Here is a 22,018-nt window from a genome sequence, read left to right as displayed (position 1 = left end):
AAATTTTTTTGTTTGTTGTTTGATGCTGTTGTATTGGTGCTGGTTCAATTACCTTGTTGATCTGCAAAGTTTTATTCTTTTCTTTTCTTATTGGTATCAGTTCATTTTTTTGATATGTTTGGCTTTAATTCTTATGCTGTCTTTTGAATGATTGATTTATTCTTATATTATCTATACATGACTTGGGTTGATTAGTTTTCTAATCAGTTTTGCTGATATGATATTCCTTGGAAAAATTTTATTCTGAAACATACCTATGTCTCTTTCAGCTGCAGGATGTTTGATCATAGGTCTATGAAAGAGTTTTTTGTTTGAATTATTGTTCAAATATGTTCTGTTCTTTATTTGCTTGTTTTTTCATGTTTAATTTGTGGATGTTTTAGATCTGTTCAAATATGATACCCTTGATCTAGTAAGTGTATTGATGAATTGGAATTTTCAGATCAAATGCTTTAAATCAATGATTTCATTTGTTGATTATTCACTATATACGTCCATTTTTTTTTTACTTTTTAGCTTATATTCATTACTTTTGCTTGATGATGATAAAAGATTTTATCTGCTAATAAAAGCTGGCTGGCTCATTAATCTTTTATACGTTGTCAGTGCATATTTAATGCTTTTGATATGGGAAATTGTTTGATCTTAGTTCGACCTTAATTCTCCTCACTTTTTTGCATTGGACAGGTGTAAAGTGCTTTAAATTTGAACTCTTAAGAATTTCTTGACTAGAGTTGGTGTATAGTGCTGAAGGAGGGTGATATTTGAAGCAAACTCGCTTCATCTGAAGCTTATAGGCTTTCTTTGGTGTTATATTTCCCTAGGAAAAGATGATGATGTTTGAAGACATGGGGTTTTGTGGCGATTTTGATATGTTATGTGGTGGTTCCCTCGGAGAAGTGGATATTGCTGCCAAGCAATCCGAAGCAGATGCGGTGGTTGAGGATGATTATAGTGATGAAGAACTTGATGTGGATGAGCTTGAGAGGAGGATGTGGAGGGACAAGATGCTTCATAAGCGATTGAAGGAACAAAGTAAGGCTAAGGAAGGAATTGATGCATCAAAACAGAGGCAATCCCAAGAACAAGCAAGGCGGAAAAAGATGTCGAGAGCTCAAGATGGGATATTGAAGTACATGCTGAAGATGATGGAGGTCTGCAAGGCACAAGGATTTGTTTATGGGATAATTCCCGAGAAGGGAAAACCAGTGACTGGAGCATCTGACAATCTTCGTGAGTGGTGGAAGGATAAGGTTAGGTTTGACCGCAATGGTCCAGCTGCCATAGCCAAGTATCAAGCAGATAATGCAATCCCAGGGAAAAATGATGGATGCAACTCTATTGGTCCAATGCCACACACCTTGCAAGAGTTACAGGACACAACCTTGGGTTCTCTCTTGTCAGCGCTCATGCAGCACTGTGATCCCCCTCAGAGGCGGTTCCCATTAGAGAAGGGTGTCCCTCCACCATGGTGGCCCACAGGGAATGAAGAATGGTGGCCACAAATTGGTTTACCTAAAGATCAATGCCCTCCTCCTTACAAGAAACCTCATGACCTCAAGAAGGCATGGAAGGTTGGTGTTCTGACTGCAGTTATCAAACATATGTCTCCCGATATTGCTAAGATTCGCAAGCTTGTGAGGCAGTCGAAATGCCTTCAAGATAAAATGACAGCCAAGGAAAGTGCTACCTGGCTTGCCATCATCAATCAAGAGGAGGCCATGGCTAGAGAACTTTATCCTGATTATTGCCCCACATTATCATCAACTGGAGGCAGTGGATCTTCGGTCATCAATGATTGCAGTGAGTATGATATTGATGGGGCGGAAGATGAGCCGAATTTTGATGTGGAGGACCGAAAACCTGAGTATCTTCGTCCATCCAATCTTGCGATGGATAAAATGAGTGGAAGGCTGCCAATGCCATTGCAGCCAGTTCAAAGACTTTCTCTTCCAATCAAGGGAGAGGTGATCACAAACTTAGATTTAATCCGAAAGAGGAAGGTCTCTAGTGACTTTAACATGATGGAACAAAAGATTTACACATGCGAACATCCTCAATGCCCTTACAGTGAAGTTCGCCTCGGTTTTGAAGACAGGTCTTCCAGGGACAACCATCAATTAAATTGTCCTTATAGAAGCAATTCAGCAGATTATGGTGCTCCAAATTTTCATGTTAATGAGGTTAAGCCAGTTATATTCCCTCAGTCCTATGTCCAACTTCAACCCAATACCACATCACAGCCTGCTAATTTGGTTCCATCTTCATTCGATATGACTGGACTCGGAGTTCCGGAGGATGGCATGAAAATGATCAGCAACCTAATGTCGATCTATGATACAAATGTTCTTGGAAACAAGATTGGAAACTCCTCCAACGGTCTTGTGGCTGCAGAAAATCAAAACCTTCCTCTTCCTCAACCAAGCATTCAGCAACAAGACAATTTCTTTCCCGGTCAAGGAATGGTGATGGAAGGAAACTTCTTTGCAAGAGAGGAAGATCAGTTTGACCGGTTCAAGGCTATAAACTCTCCTTTCGAAACCAACCACAACAATAACAACAACAACAACAACAATTTCCAATTCATGTTTGGTTCCTCTTGTGATTTGGCATCCTTTGATTTCAAGGATGATATACAAGGACTAGGGATGGATCCACTTCACAAACAACCAAATGTTTCAATATGGTACCAATGAAAATGACAAGTGAGAACATATATATCATGGACTTAAGGGTTGGCTCTGCCTTAATCATGTGAAGTTAGTTCCCTTGACTTAAGGGCAGTTCCTGCAATTTTCTCTTAACATATAATCCTTTGGGTCTATTAGATATTTATGTTTGGCAAGTTTGGTCAAATCTGGTATGGGTTATATAATAAATCATGGATGTTCCTTTTTTGTGTCTTATCAGTGTAGCCATGTAGTTGGCACTATTATAAAATGTATGAATGTTATATAAATAAGATTTTAGTTAAACTTATAAAATTGTAATTCACTATAATAATGTGAAGGTATCTAAATGTGTGGTCTTATTATGGGTGAATTGGTTGGATGTATATATGTGAGGTTTGTCTTTTATTGTACCTTTTTTTGTTATGCTTATCTTCTTTTCCTATGTGTTGAAATGGACCCCATAGTGGTTGTTAAGTTCCATGTTTTTTTCTCTATTCAATTGCGTGAACAACTTGTGTGGTGGTGGGGTATTATTTTTTGAAGTCTATGGTCAAAATACACAAGCGTGCATTTTTGTTGTTGTTCTTATTCTTCAATAATTAGTTGAAAGTGAAAGTGCTTATTTGAGATGAAAGGGTAAGAGTGACACTTTTAGTTATGTTTCTCATAGTTTTTTGAGTGAGTCGATAAGTTATTGGAGGTGTTCGATAAAAAAGAAAGTAGTTTGCTTTTAGAAAATGAGCTTGTAACATTTAAATGTTAATAGGAGAAGATTGTAAAATGACGTGATTCATTATGTAAGGCAGCCTTAAAATCGGCTAAGAAAAAATAGATTATAATCAATTTCAAAGTTACATATACTATCTTTATTTTAAAGTTGAAGTAACTTGCTGAACTACTCACTCAATCACCAAGGCAACACATAAATTGAATAAATCATAAAAATATCTAACAATTGGAATGACAATGTTTTCAAATATAAAAAAATGCAAATTAAAGAGTATAATGGTTGAATTTTTTAAATATTAAATGGGTTATTTTTTATAAATATTTACTATTAATTAGATCGCACCAGTTAGCAATGTAAAATGGCTCAAGTGTCATGAAATTCAGTGAAGTAACAAAATGCCTTGAAAAGGATAAAAGTCTGCAAGTGTGTCACCACTTGTCAGTTATCACAACTTTTGTTGTTAAAGAATAATCTTTATGACAAAACTTATGTTTCAGATATTTAATGCATAAATATCTTATGCTTAGTACATGTTTTATTGTGATTTTTTTTTTGTTTACAAGTTTGTTTTTTATGAACTATACTCCTATAAAGTAAGGTTGATTATAAAATTATGAGCATTGTCAAATAAGTGAGTAGTTACTATTTACTCTTAAACAATTTAATAAATTATTTGATGAGTTAGAACACTATCAAATCAATAATGGGTATATTTCTATTTGTTCACTTTGAAAACTAACTCACTTCAAATCAATGAGTCTTATCCTAAATTCTAATGTAGGGCTCATGGTACAACATTCCTTTTATCATAATGCCATCCACTTTGATCATATAATCAAAATTTGTATGATTCTATATATCTTATTTCTTATTTATCAGAAAAGTAAAATAATAATTAAATATAGATTAATTTTATATTTTTTGACCAATAAGAATGAAATGATATATGAAGTGATACATATCTGGAAGAGAAAGTGTACTCCTATGTACTAAACTTCTTTTTACAATAAAAAGTCCTCAAAGAAGCACAACCACTTCTTTAACATTTGTGACTACAATCACAAGGAAACTCTGAAACATACTTTATGAGTTTTCACATGAAACAAACACCACCAATTGATTAAATACTATGTCTATAGACTTATGTTAAACAAAATTGAATATCTATTGTGAATGAAACTATAGTTTGAGCCATAAATATAAGTCAGCTGTTTGAAATATCTTTACTTTTCTTCTTGGAGACTTTGCTTATTAGCTCCTGCCAGATAAAAAAAGTGACAATCATTTAACTTTAGACTAAGTTCCCAATAATTTAAGCAAGTGTTGACTTGGTTGGTATATATGCAATATATATAGTGTAATATCTTCACTGTAAATTATACATGATCATTAAATAATTCACATTTCATTTGTATTACTTTTTTGAAGAGTCATTAATGATTAAATATAAATAGTTAATAATGCAATGACAATGTATCAAACTCAAATATATTATCAATACATACATTTTTCTTATATATAATATACTTTTGTATTTAAATTGTGGCCGTTCCATAAGGCTTTTTTTAGTATTAGTGGGTATGTTCTCATCTGTTTTTGAGTAAGAAACTAATCCCTTTCAAGGTTCGTGGTTGCTCTTTCAACAAATGTTGCTCACAAAAGTCGAATCATCAACTTTAGGGATTCAGTAAAGTCTTACACCATTAGACTAACGCTTTGATACTTACATAAATATCTATTATTAGCCGACTAAGCAAAAAAATTCAAGAGGCTCTTTTTTTTTTGCTTTTCCTTAGATATAAAGGAAGACAACGGCATAGCTGGCCATATGGTTTCTTTGCATGTGGTGTTCATGCATTAGCCTACAATGCCAGAAAATATATCATAAGTTGCAGCAGCAATATATGAATGTAGTGAAAATATCTTATCTTTTCTGAGAAGAGAATATATGTAATATTAGTGTAAAAATTTATATATAATCACTATATTATTAACATTTAATTATATTACATTTATTTAACAATAAAATATGATTAAATAATATAAAATTTTTTTACACTTGTACATATTTTTTCTCTTTTGTTACATCAATCATTGATTTTTTTCTTTTATTTAATAACAGAACACATAATATAATCTTTTAAAAATATGTAAGAACTTCTCATAAATTTAATTATAACTATTTAAAAAAAAAAGTAATTTGGAATGTAATAATAAAAAATATGAAACTCTAAAGTTTATTATTCACACAATTATTGAAGCTACATGTAGCATATTTAAAATGAACATAAACAGATTAAAGTAGGGTCCTACTTATTAGTACCACATTCACTTTTGTATAAAGTTTGGAAAATGAAATCTGCATCTTTCACTTGTCACATTACAAATCAACCATAGTGCAACCCACCTTCAAAAAAATAATGAGTTCCTAGCTAGTGGAGCATCTTAACTTATATCCAATGCAAAATCATTCAATAAAAAATGTAATCACCTTTTGAGTAACATCATGGGTGTCCTTTTCTTTTCACCTAAACTATCCCCTCTGAAAAGTATTTAACTATTTAAGCCATACATCAAATATTATATAGAGATTCCAAAAATGGAGGGACCTCTTTTTTGTCAATAGTGGTTGCTTCTACATCAATCTCTAGGATTGGCCAATCCCAAAACAAAGGGTCATAAATTATTAAGTTACGTAGGTTAATTAATAGGGATGAGTATCATATGTGTATATGTTGGATTAGATTGCGACCGAAGAGCCTCCAACTACCAGGGGGTTCCATTGTTATATGAGTATGGGAAAAGTGAAAAGTTACAAATGAGACACGACGTCTTGAACCAAAACCTTAAGGCATTAGTTTCATGGGTCTTTCCTTCTTATAAACTCTTTCATTTTTCCCCGCATATCCGATGTGAGACTCCACATTCTAATAAAGCCAAGTATATGTAAATTTTAGTGTGTTTCACATACATCTAGAAACCAAATAATATTACTTTTAAGTTATTGTTTGCACCCTAAACCCCAAGCAAATATTGTTTGTAATATGAATGATTCCAATGCATACAATTATCACTCTAAAAAACGTTTTACTTTACCACAAATTCATGAATAATTGCAACATACTGAAATAAAAAGTCTTCTAGAAAAAGGTTATAGGAAAAGAAAGTAAAAAGTATTGTGCCCTTTGTTTCATAGCCCCATAAGATGCAAGTTGCAACCCACCAAAACCCCTATTTAAGGTATCCTATTTTTTAATTATTTTATTACAACTAAAGGTATCTAGAAATAAAAAGGAATAAACAAGTTGAAAGAAAATTAGTTTTAAAAATAGGAACATATACTTTGGAATATTTAACTAGAAAAGGGAATAAAGGATGAGATAGAAAGCATAGCAGAATATTACTAGAAGCCCAAAAACTAGAATACTTATACTTGTGATGGTACAAAATTAAATTAGGTATAAGATGCCAACAAAACTGGTCAAATAAACATATATTCTGCATTAATTATATTATATGTTGTAGAATCATTCATGTTGAGTTTGATTATTGAGAATAACATTTGTTAGAAGATACAATTACACATATCGAAAGAGATTAATTTCTTACTCAAAAAATGAAAAAATACACAATTTAATTTACTTTGTTTATCTTGTATAGTGTAGGCGTCACCATCATTAATTTAATTCATTATAAACAATCACCCTATGTCATATTCCCATTTAATGTTCTAGTCAACATGAGACTATAGTAAAATATTGCCACTAATCACTATCATAACCATATAAGTTCGGATAACTGAATTATTTAAGCATAAATTTAGGTGTGCGAGATAGAAAATATTTTGTTGATAGATGTAAATCAAGAGAACCCATGCACATAAAAAATCTGTAATTAAAATTAAAACTAAAATTAATTTCAAGGAAAATAAAAAACTATTTATCAATGTTAAATATTTCACTTGTGAATTTTGTCACAACAATTAAGATTAATACATTAGCATGACATTTGAATTGATTTTTGTAGTTTCATTTTAGGATTTCTCTAGGCTAATTAACTTGTAATCCGAAAATTGACATCATTTGAATCAATGTTGATTTTGTAATTTGGGGATGAGACAATGTAAATGGAACATCAACACACATATGATTGAGTTTTTTGGATACCTATGAGTATTATTCATCTTTTGAGTAAAAAATTAATCACTTTCGAATTGTGTAACCACCCTCTAAATAAATGTCACTCTCAAAAATTAAATACCACCCTCTAAATAAATGTCACTCCCAAAAATTAAATACTTACCTTTTAGTCATCTGGAGAAACCACAACTAAATCAACACCTTCTTAGTTTATATGTTTGGGTTGATCCAGTTCAATTTTTATACTATAAAAGAGCATCATTCAAATTAAAACCAAGAAACTTATATTGTTCGATTCAATTTCTTATCAATCAACTCAAACCATTACATGCTACTTAAATTCCATAGTTTTAGAGAAATGCGACTGGTATTATGGTTTTGCACCGAAAAATGACATGACATTAGTGTTGTATACACCGTAGTAATTATATGCTAATTATATCAATTTCAGCTTGTTTTCTAATTTTTAATACTATAGTTTGTATATCTTTTATTTAGCAATATGATATCATTTATCTTAATTAGCAATAACAGCTTTTTTGTATGTATTAGCTACTTAGAAATGAAGTAGGTAGTATATTTATAAGTTTCCTAGCATTAATTATAGATTCATGAGAACTTGAGAAGGAAATGTGGAGAGTGGTTATGAAAGGAGTAGGAAGAGACTGAGTGAAATACAGCCAAGTCATAATAAGAGAATGGGGATCACAGAGAATATGGATCAGCTGTCCCAAAATAAGTATATCCTCATGTCCCTAATTAATGGGATTTCTCAAAATATTGCAAATAAAATATTTTATGTTTTTAGAATTTTTTTTAATGAAGTGTCACTTTTTCATTGGTTTAGTACAGGAAAATGGGACAGGAATTGGGAGAGATGATCTCTGTCCGGATCACCTATTCTAAAATGAGTGTATCCTCATGTCCTTAGCCAATAAGTTTTCTCCCCTTAATACAAATATGTTATTTTATGTTTTTAGAGTTTTTATTTTTAATGAAGTGTCACTTTTTCATTAGATCGGGATAGAAAATAGGACATGTGATCTCTCTCATAATAAGAAGTCTAAATAAAACTAATTAGGATTCTCCAAAGTAGAGACAATTGCATCAAAAACAATAGTGATATAACATTTACAATTTTACACTTTAATAAAAAAGGAAAAAAAACTATTTACAAATAAGACTAGTAATCTTTAGTAGTTGGATTCAGAGGTGGCTATGGTTAATGAATGAGAGCCAAAGTAGAATTCCTATTGTGTGGAATCACATGTTCTACCTTCATCGTGATGAGGAAAATAATCCATTAATTGGATGAATATGATAGCTTTTTTAGGAGCTAGTAAAAGCTAGCTAGTGTAGTAAAGAAACACTTTATACAAGTTTTAACCTATCAACCTTCTTTAAATATTTCCTTTTTCTTTGTCTATGTACTCTTAATTTCTTTTTTTAGGTCCAATATTTTCTTTGTGGATTGAAGCTTTCGCAACAAATTTCTTAATTAAGACTTAAACTTTAATCCATTTCTTAATTAGAAGTACAATTCACTTACCACTACAACAAATTATTGTTGATAAATTAGACCCTATTTCCAACTAACAAAATTTCACTAAACTCTAATAGTTTCTCCCCCATAGCTTTTCCCCTTAAATCACATGTCACCCATAGTGGAAAACTATTTTAAATTCATTAAAATTTTCTTTACAACTTTAGTATTTATCTTTCTTATGATAACATTTAAAAAACCATATAAAAATGATATATTCTCTAAATGATCCTCATTTGTGTCTCAAGCCAATCAAAACATCTCTCTTTATTAGGAAAATAAAAATAAAAACATACATTTATTTTTTTAATATTATTTGGTGTTATTCAATTGGGTAGAGACATAAGGACATAATCATTTTGGGACAGAAGATCCCGTCCAAAGTATTGAAAGACATGATCCATAATCCATACACTTACAGTTCAGTTGGATAGTTGGATCTATATTGAGTTTGGTTTATACACTTGGTCCACAATGTCTTTCACATCATTAATTTTCTTTTATCTAAATAAATTGTATTATATGTTAAGAGGATAAAATGGGAAGGACGCGCTTTTGCATTGAGATGTACAAACATTAGAAGAAGGTTTGTGGTAAAAAAAAAATGCAAAGTCAAAGGTGCAAGTCACCATTAACCAAGGTAACATAATAAATGAAGAGTTTAAATTATATGTCTAACTTGTTTGAGAGTTAATATACTACTTAACATATAAACGATATATGATTTGCTAACATTATAAAAAACATAAAACACTTACATTATCTCGGTGTATCAAATCCATAAATTAATAATACTATATTGTAATTGTTTTGGGTAAGTGTGGTCTTTATAAGTCTTTCTCAATACCTAGGAGATGTGTTCTCACACTTTAGATTACTTATGTTGTCTGGTACAATAAAAAATAATAATGATTAAAAATTAATTAATATGTTATTTTTTATTGGCACGAAACATTGTAGGAGACAAAATTATAGAGTGTATCTCTATTTATACTAAGAACCCTTTTCTATATTTTATCTCTTTTTTGTTTTCACTAATCATATATAATAACTCACCTACCATTTTTATGACATTTTTTTGTCTACCCTACTACTCTTCTTCTTACTATCACTCTACTCTACTTCTCACTTTGTTAATCATTTCTTACCTACACATATTGCATTGTACTATAACTACTTTCTTCTTTGGATTCATATCCTCCTCTCCAAAAAAGCATTCTTTTTTACAACCTTAGTGGTTGTTCTATTGTTTCTTGTGTTTTTGTTCTTATACTATTATTCTTGGTCAGCATTGTTGCTGCTGTTTAATAATTCAGGTGTATATGTTTCACTGTTCAACTCTATTGCTTGTGGATTAAGAGGTAAGAATGCATTCATTATCTTATCTCTTTCTTTTTATAAGAACAAAATTTGGTTGTAAAGTTTAGAACTAGTTTTATTCTGTAACAATTATAACGTTTGGATATGTTGGTCACTGATGAATTTAATTATTGTCAGTTGACTCAGTCAACGCTTTCAAAATTTTCATTTTTTCAAACTTGAGATTAGTAATTATTGAGACAAAAAGTGATATCTGGCTTCATTTGTTGACATTTTGGCCATTATAGATTTAGGGGGATTTGTAAGAGCTTACTGATAAGTGATAACTTGTTGAACTTATGAGAACAACTTATTTTGATAAGCTTGTGAAAATAGTTTAAAATCTTCAAAGTTGTTTAGTTTAATTCAACAAGTTTATGAAAATAAGCTTCTTTTAGCTTATTTCAAGAAAGCTTATTGAATAAGCTCTTAATTAAGTTCTTTACTCAAAATTTGATATTGTACACTCAAAAGTTTGATGTATATCTGTACCTTTACTCTTACATCCAATGTGGTATTTTATAAGGTCATATATGTTGTTGTTTATGAATGGAGAAGGAGCTATAGGGAAAGGCATGCAGGCTATCTGGTTGACATTTTTGTTGTTGGTAATGGCGGCTATTGCATTGGGGAATTCCGATATCGAGGCACTCCTTGAACTCAAGAAGAGCATTCAGAATGACCCTTCTGGAGTAGTTGTTAATTCTTGGGATTCTAAGTCCTTATATTCTGATGGATGCCCTCAGAACTGGTATGGCATATTGTGTAGTGAAGGCAATGTTATCTCAATCACTCTGGATAATGCTGGTTTGGTTGGAGAGTTCAATTTCCTTGCTATTAGTGGCCTTGAAATGCTTCGCAACTTGTCAATTGCGGATAATCGGTTCACGGGAAGTATCTTACATATTGGTCAAATGGAGTCACTTCAATTTCTTGATTTGTCACTCAACAAGTTTAATGGATTGGTACCGTCTAATCTTGTTAAATTAAGAAATTTAGTATATCTGAATCTTTCTTCAAATGATTTCGGAGGTGCTCTTCCTATTGTCTTTCACAAACTCGAGAGGTTGAAGTATTTAGATTTGCACAGTAATAACTTTTCTGGTGATATCATGCACATATTTTCTCAGATGGGTAGTGTGGTTCATGTTGACTTAAGCAGCAACGGGTTTTCTGGTATAGTGGATTTGGGACTTGGAGATGACTCGTTTCTCTCCTCGATTCGATATTTAAATATTAGCCACAATTCCTTGAGTGGTGAGCTTTTTGCTCATGATGGTATGCCATACCTTGACAATTTGGTGGTCTTTGATGCTAGTAATAATCAGTTAGTGGGTAATATACCTTCCTTCGGGTTTGTTGTATCGCTAAGGGTTCTCCGACTTGGATGCAACCAGTTGTCAGGTTCACTGCCAGAAGCATTATTGAAGGAAAGTTCAATGTTGTTGTCTGAACTGGATCTTAGTCAAAACAAGCTTGAAGGTACCTTTTTCATGTTTTCTGTGTAAACTGTGCTCATATTGTTTCTTGAAATTTTGCACTTATTCCATTTTCATTTAGCTGTATACGTAGACTCTGGATGCATTTGACTCACATGCAGCGCAATACATATTAATTTATGCATCCAATTTCATATCCGAACTTAGGCATTTTTACCGGGCTCATTGGTTTAGTGTGCCACCAGATGAGTAACTTTTATCATACCTTTAGAAAAGAGTTTTTATGTAAACTTATGTCTGCAATGAAGATGGTGTTCAAGTAATACTGTTTTTATATATTTAGGATAGTACGCAACCGGATAAATAACTGTGATTAGAAGACCTATTCGCAATGAGTATTTGTGTGGGAACTTATATCAACAATAAACGTCGGGTTCAGGTTATACGCTTTTCATATCTTCATACCTTATAGATGCTTCTTAGTTTCTTATATAGAAGCATTCTTATAAGTACTCACAAAATCTGTCCAAAATGAATCACTAGTAACAAACAATTTTATTTTGCACCTAGAAATGTTGTAAATTTTCGACCCATTGTCTTTCGTCAATTATTCAGCATTAATCATATTCATCATTCTTAGGCATTAATTCATGATATCACATATTGCTTGGCTTATCCGATGCATTTCTGCTTACCTTTAATTCCCGTTCTTTAGAATTTAAACTTTTTCTTCTCTGCAGGTCCTATTGGAAGTATTACCTCTGTAACTCTGAGGAAGCTTAATATATCTTCAAACAAATTGTCAGGCCCCTTACCTCTCACGGTAGGTCACTGTGCCATCGTAGATTTGAGTAATAACACATTGTCGGGTAATATTTCAAGGATCCAATATTGGGGTAACTATGTCGAAGTTATTCAGCTTAGTTCAAACTCGTTGGCAGGAATGCTGCCAAACAAAACTTCTCAACTTTTAAGGCTAATTGCACTAAAGGTATCCGATAACTCGTTAGAGGGCTTTCTCCCACCAGTGTTAGGAACATACCCTGAACTAAAAGAGATTGATCTAAGCCTCAACCAGCTTTCCGGTTTCCTCCTACCAAGCCTTTTCAACTCAACGAAGTTGACTAATCTGAACCTCTCAAACAATAAGATTTCTGGATCAATTCCTATTCAACTTCAGCAAGTTCCAAATGATCCATTAATTTCGGCTGAAAATTTTAGTCTGGTATCTCTTGATCTTTCACACAACAACTTGAGCGGGATCCTTCCTTCGAATATAAGTAAGTTTGACAATTTGGCATACCTCAACCTATGTGACAACAAATTGGAAGGTACTATTCCTGATAATCTTCCAGTTAAATTGAGAGGACTCAATGTGTCCTTCAATGATCTTTCTGGTGTTATACCGGACAACCTGATGCAGTTTCCTGAATCAGCATTTCATCCCGGAAATACTTTGCTAATATTTCCACATTCATCATCATCGCCAAAGAACGCTTCCATCCTAGGTTCGGGAGAACATCGGTCACATAAAAAATCTGCAACTAGGAGAGCCTTGATTGCAAGTTCGGTTACTGGTGCTTTCGTGATAGCTTTTATTGGTATTATAATCATTTACTATAGACTTTGCTGGCAAAATAAAAAGACTCCGAAACAAAATAGAGCAGTAGGCATCACTCAAGAGAGTTCTTCCACATTAACTAGAGAGGAACGTAATAAAAATTTAGAAGGATTACCTTCTACTCAAGGGGCATCTCCCGATGATGCTAGAAACATTCATGCAACGGTCAAGAATCCAGAAGATCTTGACCATCCTGAAATAGTTAAGAATGACGAAGGAACATCTTCGCCGATATCTTTTTTGTCTGTTTCAAATCCTTCAACTTCTAAAAGCCATCAGTTTGAGAATCCTGCTTCCCTCAGAGTATCCTCTCCGGATAAACTGGTTAAGGACTTGCATCTATTTGATGGGTCGTTGGTGCTAACCGCAGAAGAACTTTCGAGTGCTCCAGCAGAAGTTATTGGAAGGAGTTGTCATGGAACACTGTATAAAGCTACTCTTGAGTCGGGTCATGCATTGGCTATCAAATGGTTAAGGGAAGGAATAACTAAAGGAAAAAGGGAGTTTGCAAGGGAAGTAAAGAAACTTGGTACTATCAAGCATCCGAGTCTGGTTTCTATTCAGGGTTACTACCTTGGGCCAAAGGAGCATGAGAGGTTGATTATATCAAATTACATGGATGCACAATCTATCGACATATATCTCCATGGTAAGGTTATAGTTTCATGTTTGATTTCAGCAAGGAATCTTGATATTCCTGACTGTGAAGGGTTATCAACCCCATAGAATTTGATTTCTATACTTCGGACTTTGGAATATATGAAGCTGTTTCAGGATGTTGTATAATTTGTTAAAATGTCAAGTTTACTAAGGAACTCGGACAATGTTAATGTTAGAGTTTTAAAGCGTTATTATCTTGCGTGTTAGAAATTTCAAATGCATGAAACCAGTTTCATTTATTCGGTTCAATTTTGTTTTCCTGCAGAGGCAGATAAAAGAAATCTCCATCCTTTATCACTTGATGAAAGGCTCAGGGTGGCTGTAGATGCGGCTCGGTGTCTGAATTACTTACATAATGAGAAAGCCATACCTCATGGCAACCTCAAATCCACAAACATTCTACTAGGAGCTCCTAGCCGAAATGTCTTGCTCACCGATTACAGTCTGCACCGATTGCTAACTCCTGCTGGCACTGCTGAGCAAGTTCTGAATGCTGGTGCGCTTGGTTATAGACCTCCCGAGTTCGCTAGATCAAGCAAACCATGTCCATCCTTAAAAAGCGATGTCTACGCATTCGGAGTTGTCTTGTTAGAGCTCCTAACAGGAAGAAGCCCCGGAGAAATAGTATCTGGGATTCAAGATACCATTGAACTCACAGATTGGGTCAGGTTTCTAGCCGAAGAAAACCGGTCTAACCAATGCTTTGATAGGTTTCTAATGGACAAACATCACAGCGGTGAAAGATCATCAAAAATTCTTGATGACATGCTAAAGGTAGCTCTTAAATGTACCTTTCCTCCATCAGATAGACCCGACATGAATACCGTTTTCGAAGATCTTTCAGCAATAAGGTAGAATTCTTTACCTTATAACCTTAACCACTAACATCATTATCCATAGTTTGTTATGCTTAAACTACTTTTCAAGTGTGTTAAATTTTGGTCCCTTGATGACAAGTTAACAACTCTCATAGGCATTATAACAGGTCATCATAAAAATGAAATCTGCATCATGGAAATTCATTATTTTCAACCCTTCAATGAGCAGATTGTATATTGTTGAGGTTACACTATTGTTTTGTTTCATCAAGTAACAATTTTTTGTAATAATTTTGTTAGAATATATGAGAATATCTTACGATATCTTAAACGATGTCTCATATAATATCCGGAGGGTATTTGAATAATGATAGGACATTTCGTATTATCTAAATTATATCTTAGATTGGTTTAGAGTATGTTAGTATATATTTTAGTATTGAGATTGTATTATTTTATATTTTCTAATTTGTTTCTTTATTTAATCAGGAGAGTAGTATTAGTATATAATATGAACCCTATTGTTTAAGTTTGTAGGCATCAAAATTGAAAATGTGGTTTATTTAATAAAATAAGAAGAAAATATATATATTTAATTCGTTGAATATAGTGATAAATGACAGCTTTTGGCAGATATTTTGATTTGGACGAATACAAATTAGTCTATGATTCCACACCTAACACATTGTTGCTGGATACAACTCATTATTTACTGTTTACACTTTACACTATATTTAATGATATTTTAATGATACTCCTTCTTTTTATATATATATATATATAGCACCTTGTTGGATATATAAAAGTTTTTATGGTATCAACACATTATTGTTATTCTTTTACACTAACAACATATAAATATTAAACTATATATTTATTTGTATGAATGTGATAAAAGGTTATAATCTAACCCCTATTCCTACTTTGAGGTAGGGTCTTTGAGAGTTTGTCTTAATTAAATAAAATTAGAGTACATTGACACACTTGAGATATAGTGAAAATTTCCTTTTTTTGTATCTACAAATGGATAAAATTATATGAGTGAATTATTTGAGTGTTTAAGATATTCTTGATGACATGCTAAAGGTAGCTCTTAAATGTACCTTTCCTCCATCAGATAGACCCGACATGAATACCGTTTTCGAAGATCTTTCAGCAATAAGGTAGAATTCTTTACCTTATAACCTTAACCACTAACATCATTATCCATAGTTTGTTATGCTTAAACTACTTTTCAAGTGTGTTAAATTTTGGTCCCTTGATGACAAGTTAACAACTCTCATAGGCATTATAACAGGTCATCATAAAAATGAAATCTGCATCATGGAAATTCATTATTTTCAACCCTTCAATGAGCAGATTGTATATTGTTGAGGTTACACTATTGTTTTGTTTCATCAAGTAACAATTTTTTGTAATAATTTTGTTAGAATATATGAGAATATCTTACGATATCTTAAACGATGTCTCATATAATATCCGGAGGGTATTTGAATAATGATAGGACATTTCGTATTATCTAAATTATATCTTAGATTGGTTTAGAGTATGTTAGTATATATTTTAGTATTGAGATTGTATTATTTTATATTTTCTAATTTGTTTCTTTATTTAATCAGGAGAGTAGTATTAGTATATAATATGAACCCTATTGTTTAAGTTTGTAGGCATCAAAATTGAAAATGTGGTTTATTTAATAAAATAAGAAGAAAATATATATATTTAATTCGTTGAATATAGTGATAAATGACAGCTTTTGGCAGATATTTTGATTTGGACGAATACAAATTAGTCTATGATTCCACACCTAACACATTGTTGCTGGATACAACTCATTATTTACTGTTTACACTTTACACTATATTTAATGATATTTTAATGATACTCCTTCTTTTTATATATATATATATATAGCACCTTGTTGGATATATAAAAGTTTTTATGGTATCAACACATTATTGTTATTCTTTTACACTAACAACATATAAATATTAAACTATATATTTATTTGTATGAATGTGATAAAAGGTTATAATCTAACCCCTATTCCTACTTTGAGGTAGGGTCTTTGAGAGTTTGTCTTAATTAAATAAAATTAGAGTACATTGACACACTTGAGATATAGTGAAAATTTCCTTTTTTTGTATCTACAAATGGATAAAATTATATGAGTGAATTATTTGAGTGTTTAAGATATTGTCATTTATTATTATTATTATTATTATTATTATTATTATTATTATTATTATTATTATTATTATTATTATTATTATTATTATTATTATTATTATTATTATTATTATTATTATTATTATTATTATTATTATTATTATTATTATTATTATTATTATTATTATTATTATTATTATTATTATTATTATTATTATTATTATTATTATTATTATTATTATTATTATTATTATTATTATTATTATTATTATTATTATTATTATTATTATTATTATTATTATTATTATTATTATTATTATTTAATAGTAATAATATAATATATGCATTATTTGATACACCTTATTAATAAAAACTTAAAAAAAAAGTTATGGAGCAAATAAGAAAGTTGAAACGTGTTATATTTTTATTAATACAAATATAAAAGCATTTCGGGCCGATATACCATATTAAAATTGATTATGTAGAATAACATATTACATCATAACAATATCATATATTTGATTTCATGTGGATATTTATAAACGTATACATAAAAATAATAGATAAATTAATCATATCTAGGGGTGAGACTAAATCTAAAAAGATTTTCATGTATAAACTCTTAAATTTTTTTACTTCTGTTTAAAATCTATACACGGGTAGTGTAAAGTTTTTTATACTATTAGCATATCATTCACCATTGATTTATATTACTTTTATTTGAGAGTCAATAATAATTAACAAATCAATGATAAATGATTTAGTTACAGAATAAAAATACGGTCAGTGTATACCTATTAAATCATTTTTACTTTACTATTGAAGCCTAAATATTCCCAAACTTTTTTTCTTCCCCTTCCATAATATCAGTGGTATAGTGAATGCCATGGTCATATATAATTCACTAATCTTCTTTTTTGGGACAGGTCTTACCTAATTGATCTTGAAGAGTTTGGCTTTATCTAATAGATTGACAATATAAAAATTTATACATCGTCATTGTGTTATTCATCGCACATTTGTATTACTTTATTTAAAAAGTTAAACAATAATTAAATATGAATTATAATAATGCATTAATAGTATATAAAAATCATACAAGTACACACCTATTTTTTCATCTTAAATTTAACTTAACATAGTAATGTTAAAGGTGGTCAACATTATTTATATGTGGATCCAGTCTTATGAATTAGCCCAGGATTTATGAATCAATCTCAAGCAAAAGAACATTTGTTGGATATTCATTTATAAAGAAAAAGAAAAAGTATAAGTGCACTAATTATGTAGAAAAAAGTCAAAAAGAATTTAACAAATACATGTATTGAGTAGGTTAAGCATTACATCACATAGGCTTCACGACCAATACAAAAGAAACAAAACCGTGTACAGCAAAGAGCCAACCAACTCAAACACAAATGAGAATATTAAATTAATATTCAGGTATCATAAATGTCAAGTTTTTTAGACAGTCAAATTTGTATTATTTCTATATATAAGTGTATGTTATAATTAAACTATTCACAAAAAATATAATATTTATGTATCATTAATGTAAAGATTTCAGTAAATGTATCATTTATTACTCATTTAAATAATTTTTTGAAAAGTCAATTATAATTAAATATAAATTGATGATGATACAGTAAAAGTATATATAACTCACACAATGTCATATATATTTTTTTCTCTCAACTAAATTGTAAAAAACATGTCAATGCATAATTAAATATGAATCGAGGATGATACTGTGAAAATTATATAACTCATATAATATCAATTTTTTTTTTTAACAAAATTGTAAAAAACACGCCTATACGTACATTTTTTTTTGTTGATAGGTAGGGGGTGAGCATGGCTCAGGTTAGGACGAGTTAAGGTTTGTCCTTACGCGATCCTAAATATTAGTCGGGTCACTTTTTTGTACTCGGAACCGACCTTAAACCCGAAACTAACCCGACCCAAAATAGCGACCAGATCAACCTTTAAACTGGCTGACCCGACCCTTTCATTCCACAATCATCTCACAAGTATATTTCGTAACTCCCAAACGTTCCATCTCTCTCCATTCCTCTCCACAATCCAACTTCCAAACTAGAACTTACCTATGAAAGTCGCTTCGCAGTGCTTATGAAAATAATATGATGAAATCTAATATGGAGAAACCCATAAGGCGACAGCCAAACATTGATTGACAACCTTATGTGACCTGTACCCCTCATTTCTGAAATATTATTATTGAATTTATTTTGTTCTAAGGAGCATATTTCATTCCACAATCATGTCATTATATTCTCTCCCACTCTTACCAACTATCTATAACTCCACATTACTCACTTTCTTCTCCTCTTCTTCTTTTCACATCCCTTTTCACAATACTCTTCTCTTTCTCATCAACCCCTTACTCTCTTCCACTTTCAAGTAAGTTATAATTTATTTCATCCTTTTTGTGCTTCAACATTTTTTATTTACTCAAAAATTTACAAAAAACCATTCTTTTTGTCATATGTAATAGTAAATATAAAAAGTTAATGAATAAGATAAACAATGAAATCGTTATTGTAGGTTATTAAAAATATAGCAATGATGCTTTCACACGTTGTAGTTTTTATCTTTCTTTTTCTTCTCTTCTAAGGTACTCAACAAATATAGAAGTAGTATTCAATTTAATCATAGTAAAAAATAAAGAAGTTTATAACAAACTGTCACAATGTGATTGGATGTTTAACAAAAAAAAAAACAATATACCTTTTATGGTCCATGGCATTGAGAGATCTTCCTTTTTTAGTATAAATAATAAAATCTATATTATTTTTCCTTAAATTATAAAAATATATACCCTTATTATTATTATTATTATTATATTACTAAAACTATATATATACTTTTTTTAAAACAGAGTCATAATTTAATTTCCATATATATTCCTACGTGTAATTCTACGCGGAAACTATTTACTACTTATACCCCCAATGCTATGTTGACACTCATTCCCTTTTCCATTTTCATTTTTATTTTCATTTTTCAGAATTTTCTAACTCGTTACTCACTGACTCAATGGCTGAACGAGTTCACCCATTCAACTCGTCTCCTTCTTCTCCCGAACACGAAACGACGCCGTCTCATAAACTGGCTCTCGTTGCCGCTTCTCCCACTCCACCTGGAACCTACGTCATCAAGATTCCCAAGGAACAAGTCTACCGCATTCCGCCGCCGGAAAACGCCGTCAAGTACAACCAACACGCTATCCGCAACAAACCTCGTTGCCGCTTCTGTTGTTGGTTCATCGGAATCCTCTTCACTCTCATCATCCTCCTCGTCATCGCCGCCGCTGTTTTCTACCTCGTTTTCCGACCAACGGCGATCGTTTACTCCATCGAGAGCATCGCGATCGCAGGACTGAACCTCACATCGCCGTCGTCCGCGGCGTCGTTATCGCCGAAACTCAACGTCACCGTCATTGCAAATAACCCTAACCGAAAAATCGGGATCCGTTACATGAAAGATAGCTCCGCTGAGATCTTCTTCAACGACGTGGAATTGTGTAACGGAGTGTTGCCGGCGTTTTATCAACCGTCAAATAATGTAACGGTGTTTAAGGTGGCGTTAAAGGGTCACGCAATAAAGCTGAAAGATTCTGATCGAACGTCGTTGGAAGAGGAACAGAACAAACAGAAGGTACCGTTTACCGTTAAATTGAAAATACCAGTTAAAATAAAAGTGGGGGTTATAGAGACATGGAAAATTAATATTAAGGTTAAGTGTGATGTTACTGTTGATAAGTTAACGACAGAGGCTAAGGTTGAATCTAAGCACTGTAATTACAGAGTCAATATATTTGGGAAGTGAAAATATGAAAATATGAAAAATAAAATTGAAAGGGGAGTGTTTATTTGAGTATAGAATTAGGATCAAATAATTCTTTTATTTAATTTGTAGTAATATTTGATACCTTAATTGATTGTATCATTTGACATTATGTTGCTATTTAATTTGATTTTGCTTGTATCATTTTTCATGAATGTGTTAATTGGTGCTTTCTGAAGCAAAACTTGCTTTGATAAAATCAGCACCGCACTTGTTTTTTTACTCCTTAGGCCAATTCCTTTTCAGCTACATTAACAAACCTTGACTGTATAATGACACATAAATGATAAGAATTAACGATTATATTTAGATAATAATGATACAGTGATAATATATAAAACTTATATATTATTGGTGTATACATTTTTCTTCCTTATATTTAACTAATGTGTATTTTTTTTTTACGTAAGTAAGTTTATTTTTATTTATCATTCATGTGTTGTATAAGTATATTTAAGAGTAAATAGTGTTTTTATGGAAAGAACTTTATACTATTACTTACATAAGAAGGTTTGAATAGACAAATGAAATAGTCAAGATTCATATACTCATCCTATCGAATTTGTTTTTTTAAATATCTATCTAATAAATTAAGTATAATCAATAAGTCAATAGGTAGTATGTACCCAAAAAAAAGTCAATAAGTAGTAAATAACTAGCAACAGGATGGATATTAGAGTAATTTTAATTTGATACAGTCAAAAAAGACAAACAATTAATTTAAAATATGAAAATAACAGTTTTACCAATAATTTAGTAAGCCTTCTGATATTTTTACAAAGTGAATACTTTTTACTTCTTTTGGTAGGGGAAAAGGCCTTACTAAATGTATACTAAGTCAAAATCAATAGATATTTGGATATATACCTAATCTGAAATAGTGGAACAGATCAAGCCTTGCTTTCAATAAGTCATGTAGTTTCACAGCCAACAAATTCTTAATACTTGTCCAAATTTTATTTTTGAGTAACGAACAGAAAAGGGTAGAAATTACCAAAGAA

General features: G+C 31.3%; 3 protein-coding genes across 6 annotated transcripts; all 3 read left to right on the top strand.

Annotated features, from left to right (window-relative positions):
- Positions 667 to 2,994, top strand: LOC109340984 (ETHYLENE INSENSITIVE 3-like 1 protein). Its single transcript, XM_019578771.1, has one exon. It carries the CDS (start codon positions 831 to 833, stop codon positions 2,694 to 2,696), a length of 1,866 nt encoding a protein of 621 aa, XP_019434316.1. The 5' UTR covers positions 667 to 830; the 3' UTR covers positions 2,697 to 2,994.
- LOC109340963 (probable inactive receptor kinase At5g10020) lies at positions 10,149 to 16,531 on the top strand. Of its 4 annotated transcripts, none has more exons than XM_019578753.1 (5): positions 10,337 to 10,445; positions 10,970 to 11,925; positions 12,623 to 14,152; positions 14,429 to 14,928; positions 16,059 to 16,531. In XM_019578753.1, exons 2-5 carry the CDS (start codon positions 10,977 to 10,979, stop codon positions 16,146 to 16,148), a joined length of 3,069 nt encoding a protein of 1,022 aa, XP_019434298.1. In that variant the 5' UTR covers positions 10,337 to 10,445; positions 10,970 to 10,976; the 3' UTR covers positions 16,149 to 16,531. The 4 variants fall into 4 exon arrangements, with proteins under 4 accessions (XP_019434304.1, XP_019434298.1, XP_019434292.1 ...); XM_019578747.1 differs by having other exon boundaries at positions 14,429 to 14,937; positions 16,068 to 16,531; XM_019578759.1 differs by lacking the exon at positions 16,059 to 16,531 and having other exon boundaries at positions 10,149 to 10,445; positions 11,002 to 11,925; positions 14,429 to 15,027.
- On the top strand, positions 20,124 to 21,142 carry LOC109340994 (NDR1/HIN1-Like protein 3-like). Its single transcript, XM_019578781.1, has one exon. It carries the CDS (start codon positions 20,208 to 20,210, stop codon positions 20,997 to 20,999), a length of 792 nt encoding a protein of 263 aa, XP_019434326.1. The 5' UTR covers positions 20,124 to 20,207; the 3' UTR covers positions 21,000 to 21,142.

Source organism: Lupinus angustifolius, chromosome LG02 (genome assembly GCF_001865875.1).
Source record: "Lupinus angustifolius cultivar Tanjil chromosome LG02, LupAngTanjil_v1.0, whole genome shotgun sequence".
Lineage (NCBI taxonomy): Eukaryota > Viridiplantae > Streptophyta > Magnoliopsida > Fabales > Fabaceae > Lupinus > Lupinus angustifolius.
Note: the sequence above shows the minus strand (reverse complement) of the source record. Positions and strands in the feature narration are given on the sequence as shown.